Raw genomic sequence first — 11750 nt, forward strand, 5'->3', positions numbered from 1 at the left:
AGGCGGCCCAAACTGTTGCATAAACCCTGACTCTGCGTGCAATGAACGCAAGAGAAGTGACAATTTTTCCCCTAGTTAATATTGCCTGCTAACATGAATTTCGTTTAACTAAATATGCAGGTTTAAAAAATAAATACTTCTGTGTATTGATTTTAAGAAAGGCATTGATGTTTATGGTTAGGTTCATTCGTGCAACGATTGTGCTTTTTTCACAAAAGCGCTTTTGTTAAATCCTCACCCATTTGGCGAAGTAGGCTGTGATTCGATGATAAATTAACTGGCACCGCATTGATTATATGCAACGCAGGACAAGCTAGTAAACCTAGTAATATCAACCATGTGTAGTTAACTAGTGATTATGTTAAAGATTGATTATTTTTTATAAGATAAGTTTAATGCTAGCTAGCAACTTACCTTGGCTCCTTGCTGCACTCGTGTAACAGGTAGTCAGTGTGGTGGCTAATTTCCGCATTACCAAATGAGGAGTTACAAACGCACCAGTCCGAGTTAAACTACATCTTTAATACTTAAGATACTTTTGCAAAAGTTCTTGACCCCACTAATGCATTCTCTCGAATGAACCAGGAAGGTGATTACAGAATGGCTACAGGGATCTTTTATAGCAACGATACCCCCTTCAACGTACATTGACAAACCACAGATACTTAGTAACAGTTCACAAAGGTTAAGTTTTGTATGACAGATATCAATAAAACACATCAGACAGTAACTGCTATGTCAACAGGATTAATGGTATAGCCCAGTATCTGGTCTCCTTAGAACCGTCCCTCCCTGGTACGGTATTGAACAGAACTATTTCATCCAGTGGCATATATCAATTGTCAACTCTAGATACTCCCATCTCAAGCAAACCCCCTCTTGACCCTACTCCTGGACAGGCTCACTGGAGGGAGTGAGCATCTAGGCCATATATTATCACAGGATAAGTGTGAGATCTAAGAGAGAACATACAAGGGTCCATTTACTGCCATAATCCTCCCCACAATAAAGAAAAGGAGGGAGTGACTTGCTCACAGACATTGTGGAGACAAGTCATTGGTTCCCCAGTAATCACGCCATCCCTTCACATGGTTTAAGAAATAGGTAAAGACACATTCCCATGACGACAAGTCTGACCTCTCCCCTCTCTGGGCCCCAAGTGTCTGAGACCCAGCTAAGGTAGACGTGCAACTGACAAGACACCAGAGTCCAATGGACAATTTCTAATGATAAGTACCTCAAATAAGCATATTATACTAATAAAACATCTTAATTATCTATGTTACCCAACTAATTCTGATTCGTCCACGACGTCAGCCTGCCACGCAGTCTCCTCGTGAATTGCAATGTAATCGGCCATAATCGGTATCCAAAAATGCTGATTACCGATTGTTATGAAAACTTGATACTTGATACACTTCTAAAAGCCTGCATCACACCATAGCCTGCTGAATTCACAAGAACTTTCCTTTAATTTTGGGCACAAATGAAAAACGTGGCACTGACTCACCCATGGATTGATGTTTCAGCATCGTTTGGCGTTCGACGAGCCACATGGACGTGCAGTTACAAGCCTGCTGGAGAGTTAGTGGCAGGTGGACGAGCAATGTCCACCGTCATAGTACGGATGAAGCCTGACCTGGAATGTGAAGCTAACTGAAGCTGGTAAGGTTTTCTAAGCAGATCTATATTGCTTCATGGGATACAGGCTGATATGATATCCCATTGCTAGGGCCCTTAATGACCTCTAGCCTGGTTGATCCCGGTATAGGCGCGTGCGTGCAAGCAAATTGAACATGTTGATATTAGGAAACCGCTGTGGCGTTCTTAAGTGTCAGAAGATTCCCCGGAAGAGAATTCCACTATACAGCCTGCTAACTGTTTTCAGAAGCAAAGCTGACTTACCAGTCACTGACTGCACTAAACATACTGTATCCTACTGCCGTCTCCGTCAATACTAAACATACCGTATCCTACTGCCGTCTCCGTCAATACTAAACATACCGTATCCTACTGCCGTCTCCGTCAATACTAAACATACCGTATCCTACTGCCGTCAATACTAAACATACCGTATCCTACTGCCGTCTCCGTCAATACTAAACATACCGTATCCTACTGCCGTCAATACTAAACATACCGTATCCTACTGCCGTCAATACTAAACATACCGTATCCTACTGCCGTCTCCGTCAATACTAAACATACCGTATCCTACTGCCGTCTCCGTCAATACTAAACATACCGTATCCTACTGCCGTCTCCGTCAATACTAAACATACCGTATCCTACTGCCGTCTCCGTCAATACTAAACATACCGTATCCTACTGCCGTCTCCGTCAATACTAAACATACCGTATCCTACTGCCGTCTCCGTCAATACTAAACATACCGTATCCTACTGCCGTCTCCGTCAATACTAAACATACCGTATCCTACTGCCGTCTCCGTCAATACTAAACATACCGTATCCTACTGCCGTCTCCGTCAATACTAAACATACCGTATCCTACTGCCGTCTCCGTCAATACTAAACATACTGTATCCTACTGCCGTCTCCGTCAATACTAAACATACTGTATCCTACTGCCGTCTCCGTCAATACTAAACATACCGTATCCTACTGCCGTCTCCGTCAATACTAAACATACTGTATCCTACTGCTGTCTCCGTCAATACTAAACAAACTGTATCCTACTGCTGTCTCCGTCAATACTAAACATACTGTATCCTACTGCCGTCTCCGTCAATACTAAACATACTGTATCCTACTGCCGTCTCCGTCAATACTAAACATACTGTATCCTACTGCTGTCTCCGTCAATACTAAACATACTGTATCCTGCTGCCAATGGCCTGCATCTAAGATGTAAACACAGCCTTTTGATCGGCTGTCAGCGTGTTAACTAAAGTTAGCTCCCAAAGACTGAAATAAGATATCTGTTTTTAGTGCACTTGAAATATGCAGAATGCAATACGAATGGTCTATATCATTCTTGGCATCTGACCGCAAGGCGCTACAGAGGGTAGTGCGTACGGCCCAGTACATCACTGGGGCCGAGCTCCCTGCCATCCAGGACCTCGATACCAGGCGGTGTCAGAGGAAGGCCCTAAAAGACTCAGCCACCCAAAGCATTACTGATGCAGGATCCTGAACAGCTTCTCCCCCTCAAGCCATAAGACTGATAAATAGTTAGTTTAAGATGCACTATGCAGACATCGCTCAGTCATTTCCTGGTTACAAAAAATTCCAATAGTTCACTTAATTTCAGTTTGACACAAAACAAGCAAGCATAGTGTAGAGAATCATTGTTCCATCTAAACTACTGAAATATATTTTCCATTATCAAAAATATATCTTTCTTTTTTCAGCTATTTCGAAGCTAGTGTACAAAACCGAAAGGAAAAAAAACTTAAAATTTAACAGGAAGCATAGAAATAGCACACATAGAACAGCTCTACCACTTTAGACTTGCTTTCAATGAGCATTACAGAGCTATAACACACATTTCTATGTGAATTTGGGTTGGGTCGCCTAAAGTGACACATTGCAGCTTTAAATATTTAACCAAATAGCTGGACGATCTGCACTGACCCTGTTCACACAAATTTTGTGTATATAGTCAAGTTGCTATTACCCATTGACTCTACTGTTACCCCCCCCCAATGTGTATATAGTCAAGTTATCATTTCCTATATTATTTTATGAGTTATACTTTTGGCTATTTTTCTTTCTCTCTACATTGTTGGGAAGGAACCGTAAGCAAGCATTTCACTTAGTCTACACCTGTTTGTATTTATTATGGATCCAGACTTCCCGGGGACCAGCTAAATGAAGGCAGTTAGACTGTTTTCTTTTAGTTTGTTTTTTTAACATTACATTCACAGATTTCACTACACACTGACAAAGCATGAAGCATGTGACGAATAAAAATGTGATTTATATGAAGAGGTAACTCCGTTTATCATTTAGAACTAATGCATTGAACGCCGTTTACAGTTGACAAGCTTGGTCAACGTGACCGGCTCGGGATGCTAGCGTTTCATTAGCTAGCTCTGTCAGTGAATTCAATGTTTTAAAAAGCTTTGGTACGACTGTCTGCATTCCAGTAACTAGCAGCAGGCTTGAAAGAAACATTCAAATCATATCATTTGAAACCCAAATAAAACAACGTAGATTAGAAAGATGGGTATCATGTAGGCTACAAATGGGAGGTTTAAAGACAGGTGCATATGCATATTAGCCAATACATACGCCATAGCCTACACATACAGCATACCATGCAATACAATCTCCTCTAAAAGAAAAACAGCTGTACAATGTGCTCTGAAATAAGATGACCAGAGATTGATTTCTAAAACCAGATGAGTTCTCCAATAGCAGCTGCCCAATACCATGGTGGTCATGTATAATGCTGGATGTATTGGACTATAAGGTATAGAGAATGATAAACCAATACCATAGTGGTGATGTATAATGTATTGGACTATAAGGTATAGAGAATGATGAACCAATACCATAGTGGTCAGGTATAATGCTGAATGTATTGGACTATAAGGTATAGAGAATGATAAACCAATACCATAGTGGTCAGGTATAATGCTGGATGTATTGGACTATAAGGTATAGAGAATGATAAACCAATACCATGGTGGTCAGGTATAATGCTGGATGTATTGGACTATAAGGTATAGAGAATGATGAACCAATACCATAGTGGTCATGTATAATGTATTGGACTATAAGGTATAGAGAATGATGAACCAATACCATAGTGGTCATGTATAATGTATTGGACTATAAGGTATAGAGAATGATAAACCAATACCATGGTGGTGATGTATAATGTATTGGACTATATAGAGAATGATGAACCAATACCAAAGTGGTGATGTATAATGTATTGGACTATAAGGTATAGAGAATGATAAACCAATACCATGGTGGTGATGTATAATGTATTGGACTATAAGGTATAGAGAATGATGAACCAATACCATGGTGGTGATGTATAATGTATTGGACTATAAGGTATAGAGAATGATGAACCAATACCATAGTGGTCATGTATAATGTATTGGACTATAAGGTATAGAGAATGATGAACCAATACCATAGTGGTGATGTATAATGTATTGGACTATAAGGTATAGAGAATGATGAACCAATACCATAGTGGTCATGTATAATGTATTGGACTATAAGGTATAGAGAATGATAAACCAATACCATGGTGGTGATGTATAATGTATTGGACTATAAGGTATAGAGAATGATGAACCAATACCATAGTGGTGATGTATAATGTATTGGACTATAAGGTATAGAGAATGATAGAGACTGTAGGATTATAGAAAAAGCTGTTGGCGTATTAATGTTGGGAGTTTGAAATAATGTTCAGTGAATGTGAGTATATTTAGGTGGTTTAAATTATTATTAACTTTCCTACTTAATGTTTTAAAAAAGTGGACTGTGCTAAAATCTTGCTAATCCAGTCATTATTGTACCGACTACGACGGTGAGAGACATGTTTTAGATAACGTACGTGTCATGTATCTACCATCTTGTCGGCAGGGTAGCCTAGTGGTTAGAGCGTTGGGCTAGTAACCGAAAGGTTGCAAGTTCGAATCCCCGAGCTGACAATGTACAAATCTGTTGTTCTGCCCCTGAACAAGGCAGTTAACCCACTGTTCCTAGGCCGTCATTGAAAATAAGAATTTGTTCTTAACCGACTTGCCTAGTTAAATAAAAGGTCAAATATGTATATACATTCCAACACCATCACAAATAGTGATTCACCATGTATGAGTACAGAGACAAAATAGAAAATGTCTCAGGCAGTATTTGACGTATCTAAATAAAGTGTAACCTACTAATCCATGTCTAGATAGAGAAGTGGCGTGTTGGGGAACAATCTTACAGTCCAGAAATGACAGCTATACCATCTATGGCAAAAGCATTGGTCTCTGCTGGAGACAGTAGAACTGTCAACACAGGCTTTCAGTATTCCCCCGACCTCTCTGTAGGAACATTCATGTACCCAGGCACCAATGGTGTATGGAAAGGATCCCACCCTGGTCACTGATGTAGATGACCGATTTTAGAGAGAGAGACAAGTGGCTTAGCAGAATGCAATCTAAAGCTTGTGTGGTCTAGACACAAGAATTCTACCATCTAGGGCTAAAGTTCCTGACGGGGACAATACAACTCTACCATCTAGGGCTAAAGTTCCTGACGGGGACAATACAACTCTACCATCTAGGGCTAAAGTTCCTAACGGGGACAATACAACTCTACCATCTAGGGCTAAAGTTCCTGACGGGGACAATACAACTCTACCATCTAGGGCTAAAGTTCCTGACGGGGACAATACAACTCTACCATCTAGGGCTAAAGTTCCTGACGGGGACAATACAACTCTACCATCTAGGGCTAAAGTTCCTGACGGGGACAATACAACTCTACCATCTAGGGCTAAAGTTCCTGACGGGGACAATACAACTCTACCATCTAGGGCTAAAGTTCCTGACGGGGACAATACAACTCTACCATCTAGGGCTAAAGTTCCTGACGGGGACAATACAACTCTACCATCTAGGGCTAAAGTTCCTAACGGGGACAATACAACTCTACCATCTAGGGCTAAAGTTCCTAACGGGGACAATACAACTCTACCATCTAGGGCTAAAGTTCCTGACGGGGACAATACAACTCTACCATCTAGGGCTAAAGTTCCTGACGGGGACAATACAACTCTACCATCTAGGGCTAAAGTTCCTGACGGGGACAATACAACTCTACCATCTAGGGCTAAAGTTCCTGACGGGGACAATACAACTCTACCATCTAGGGCTAAAGTTCCTGACGGGGACAATACAACTCTACCATCTAGGGCTAAAGTTCCTGACGGGGACAATATAATTCTCATCATGACATGTTACAGTAAGTAGTACAATGATCCGTTTGTCACCTGTTAAACTGATTTTATATTGAATTTAATCTTTGATATGCTCAAACAAGCATGTGTAAATGTTGTTGGTGCTCTTCAACTCTAAAATGCACTAGATTGTATAAGACAAAACCTACAAATAAAAAGACAACAGGCAAATGCATTTGTGGTTTCTCCTCAGAGGTGAGTGAATAAGCCCATGCTTGGTGAATAGCAGTTGGTTGATCTCTGAGAGAAGGACACAGGAGAGCTGAATAGATCATGAGAGACAAAAGTGAAAGAAAATCATCACCACAAAGGAATGTAGTTTGTGAGCTATAAAACGAACATCCTGACAGTCTGAGGCAGGGTGCTCTGCAATCATCTTACTATTGACAGGGATAATGTGGCATTTCTTATTTGTTAGTATGAATGAAATGAGTTAGTCCTGCCTTGATGACTGTATAAGATTTACACTACTTGTCCTATAGATTTTTGAAGTCTTAAATTACTTGGAATAAGTGATAACTAAAAGGCTCCTTGTCCCAGATTTACCTGCTAGCTAGCGGTAAAGCTATCTGTTCCTGCTAGCTAGCAACATATCGACTTGTTGTAACTAGCAAGCTAGCTACATTACTACAGTTGATGCAATCTAAGTTGGGAGTCATTTTACAACTTGCATAGATGGTATCACATTCCTATAACTAAATAGATGACAAATAATTTAAAAAAGTATTTACCTGATAGCAGTTTGTCAGACGGTGGTCTCGCGAGCGGTCTCCAGCTGTACTACCTTAAGTACGGATTACGTGATTGGCAGACGTAGTACCATGGATAGTACACAAGTTCTGATTGGTTTACAGTTTAGTACTCCGTGGCATTTAGCTGTCCAGCTAGCGAACGTAAGTACTTTGAAATAATGTGCAAGAATTGACTTTGCCAAACAGAAATGTGTTCAGAATAAATAAATATACACAAAAGGTAAACCCAAGCTCCTCCCTCCACAGTAGTGCTGAGTGGTTAACCAACATTAAGGTTGATTATTATTCTTTTTTTTTAAACTAATTGACCGACATTGATTCAATTACTTGAATTCCATTTCGTTCTGGTATTTGTGAGCCCAACACAGTTTCTCTAGAGAAATCAAATAATTTGAGAGAAATCAAGTTAGGAACGATGTAGGATGCTGGAAGTGGTAGTTTTCATTAAGCAAATATTCAACCTAGTTCAGAGCAGAAACGTGGTAATAAACTACAATGACCATAATTCATTGTGCCATTTTTTTCCAGCTCAGAGAGTGATCAGAGAGGAAGAGGCGAAGCGAGAGGTTTTACTCTTGGCAAAATAAGCACAATGACTTTCTATGGGCTTATTTTGGACCTAAGCTTGTCACCTGCCTTCCTGCTTTTGTGACAGTGACTGCCATTGTTAGGGTCTGAGACATGAGCATCTCATCATTGTTTACAGATCTCTGGACGGATACACTTTTTACACCTGCTACGTTGGGTTAGATACACTCAGACCACATGAGAGAGAAACTTACACAACGACAAGAGGGACAGAGACAGTTTGTGAAAGTATACCTCATCTACTATGAAGAACTAGTAAAATGATTGTATGGCTGCAGAGCTGTCTGACATAGGCAGGCTGACTACAGACAGTACAGTATGGGCAGGACAGAAAGTTAGATGGCCTGGCTGGCTGGCTGCTACTGCCTGAACAGAGATGATCAGGCTACTTTAAGGAATGAAAAGTAAATCACCAAATTAAACCCAAGTAAAATACAAAACTGAAATATTCATAATTTCATTGTTGTCTACTAAATGTGGAACTTAGAGACAATGGAATGTTTTTAATGTTTTGGCAATTGAATGTTCACTATTTTTGGCTTTGGAATTTCCATTAAAAAGCTTTAAAATAATTGTAACACCATTATTTCATAATGTATTTACTGTAAATAGCTGAACCGACCTCAAAAAGCACCAAATCGCTCAGCACGACTTGGCAGAGCTCTATTAATCTCAAAAAGTAAAGCAGATAGCTTGCTATTGCCCACCACTTACAAGACACATATTAAACACTTGAAATAAGCTTTACCTGCACCGGTCCCCAAACACACAGTTTCCTTTCTGAAAGAACTTGCAAATCATAGCTGCAGCTGGTTGGCTGGTGTTAAGATCATGGGAATATCGACAGTTGGTGCCTTCTTTGCAAAGCCCATGCATGAAATACCTGCGAATAACCAAAAAACTAAAGTCACACAGATGATTTGAAATCTGCTCTGTTGAAATACCTGCAAATGGAAAGACAAAATGAAAAATGTCTGCTAAAGTTATTCCACATCGATTACAACAAACAAACAGCCTGAATTTAGCTTTTGAACCAAACAATGATGCTCGTTGTAAAACGTTATTGTGGGAATATGAAGGGTAGCAACAATTCTTCCTGTTATCAACATTTTATTTTTTATCACTTGCGACAAATAAGACCTAATGATACAAATATCTCAGGAGCTTTGACTCAATATTCCACTACAACTAATATCCAGCGGAATTCACAGACCAGTGGATAGCTAGTAAACAGACTAGCAATATTACCAAACTGGTGTTGACGTTTATGACCAATTTCAGAGTGTAATTAACTAGCTAACATTAACTAACAGAGTAAACACTCCCTGGTTTATATCATTCTAGCTAGTTAGCTGGATGTCTCTACCGCATTTAAGCTTTGGTCGAGGAATGAGAGCTCTGCGAAATATCCAACCATATTACAACCCCCCCGGAATCATTTCAGTGTTTAGCTGATGAATATTACCCAACCATATTTAACAATTTGATGATGTTAATGATATGAATTCAGTGTGTGTTTGCCGCTGGTTGTCCGTGCGTTTTCCTTTCGTGTTGCCATTGCGGATGTTACTGTCTTTACTTTGAATCGTATGGAGAATAGCTCTCTAGCTAATGGCTCAACTGCAGGACGAATCCGTTTACCATCGGCTGGCTGGATCACAACAAACACAGCTGGGCTTGCTACGGGAGCACAAAAGACGGCGTTGGAAGTCTCTTAACAAACGGCCAAACCCCGGCGTTTTGGTTACAAACCATGGACAACATCAATATAGTTGTGCTAAATTGATCCCCGGGTCTTGTCCTACCTGCAGGTGACGTGTTTGGTCCAGGCTCCTGTTATTGCTGGAGCCGCTGTAGCTGCTGCCTCCGCCATTGCTGTTATGTTGAGGTTGAAGCCCAGTACCCGGATCTTCCGGAAAGTCGAGCTCCGAATCGGGAATCTTCGGAAAAATCGACGCTGCTGCTGTTTCTGTGCTTGTGACCTGTAATGAAGCCCATGCACCGACCTACCGCCAGAGGGCACGCCAGAGCAGCAGGATATTTCAGACAAATCAATCAAATAATCTGAACACAGATAGAACAATGAGACATATTTTACCCGATGTATAAATGTGAAGCATCCGGTTGGGTCAAATATGGTGATGAGAGGAAGCCCAGTGGACGGCAGTGGAGAAGATCGAGGGTGAGATTATGCAAATGTTCTCATCTATGAATAATTTGATCTCAATACAGTTTTCTGTTACCAAAACTAGAATTTGTTACGAACAGAGTGGACCAAATTTTGTTGATTTTACCCTTTGCCAAAGTTGTAAAAAATGTTGTTGTTTAGGAGCGCGCTTCACAGAGTAGGCGGTCCCTAACGGAAATATGCAAATAATGTTAAAATGCACCAATAGGATCGAGCTTGCTTGGATCTGCTCCCTGCTTGCTTGTTCCGCCCACTATGACTAATTTATTCCCATCGGAAACGACAGTCTGGTATATCTTGGGTCAGTTGTAAAAATCTTTGATTCACATTATGAGGTCATAATAAACTGACAGAACAGATATGCTGTTATGCAAATGCAACATCACATCCTGAGGTGTGCAGCGGTCTAAGGCACTGCATCGCAGTGCTAGAGGCGCCACTACAGACCTTGGTTCGATTCCGGGCTGTATCACAACCAGCTGTGATCGTGAGTCCCAGAGGGTAACGCCAATTGGCCTAGCGTCGTCCGGGTAAGTGGAGGGTTTGGCCGGGGTAGGCCGTCATTGTAAATAAGAATTTGTTCTTAACTGACTTGTCTAGTTAAATAAAAACATTTTTTTTTTACATCAATTGCGTAATCACCCATCGTTATCAGAATTTATACAAAGTCATTTAAGAAGTAGACAATTCATTATGATGTAGTTGTAACACTATCTATGTGTTCAGAGAACTAAACGGAGCTCAAATCAACTACTCTGAATGAAAGAACAGGCACAAATGCATAGATTCTCATAGCTACAGATTCCAACACCAGATAATGTGAGTTAACCACATTTCTTTGGTATCCATTATTATTTACCTTTATTTAACGAGGCAAGTCAGTTAAGAACAAATTATTATTTTCAATGACGGCCTACCAGGGAACAGTGGGTTAACTGCCTTGTTCAGGGGCAGAACGACAGATTTTTACCTTGTCAGCTCAGGGGATTCGATCTTGCAACCTTTCGGTTACTAGTCCGACGCTCTAACCGCCAGGCTACCTGCCGCCAGGCTACCTGCCGCCAGGCTACCTGCCGCCAGGCTACCTGCCGCCAGGCTACCTGCCCTACCTGCCACCAGGCTACCTGCCGCTAGGCTACCTGCCGCCAGGCTACCTGCCCTACCTGCCACCAGGCTACTTGCCGCAAGGCTACCTGCCGCTAGGCTACCCGCCCTACCTGCCGCCAGGCTACCTGCCGCTAGGCTACCTGCCCTACCTGCCACCAGGCTACCTGCTGATAGGC

At 41.2% G+C, this 11750-nt stretch overlaps 1 protein-coding gene across 3 annotated transcripts in view; it reads right to left on the reverse strand.

Moving 5' to 3' along the window:
• The window catches only part of LOC106593627 (makorin, ring finger protein, 1), a 32270-nt gene extending 22048 nt beyond the window's left edge, over positions 1 to 10222 (reverse strand). For all 3 annotated transcript variants that reach the window (XR_014381253.1, XM_082964298.1, XM_082964299.1), the window contains exons 1-2: positions 10085 to 10222; positions 9028 to 9162 (exon numbers count right to left, since the gene is read on the reverse strand). Coding sequence is in view for 2 of the 3 variants with exons in the window: in XM_082964298.1 (XP_082820424.1) it covers positions 9028 to 9162; positions 10085 to 10152 (203 nt within the window). In the remaining variant the exon portion in view is untranslated. The remainder of the gene's footprint in view (positions 1 to 9027; positions 9163 to 10084) is intronic.
• Positions 10223 to 11750: the final 1528 nt, after the last annotated feature.

Source organism: Salmo salar, chromosome 17 (assembly GCF_965601325.2).
Source record: "Salmo salar chromosome 17, fSalSal1, whole genome shotgun sequence".
In the NCBI taxonomy this organism is placed as follows: Eukaryota; Metazoa; Chordata; class Actinopteri; order Salmoniformes; family Salmonidae; genus Salmo; species Salmo salar.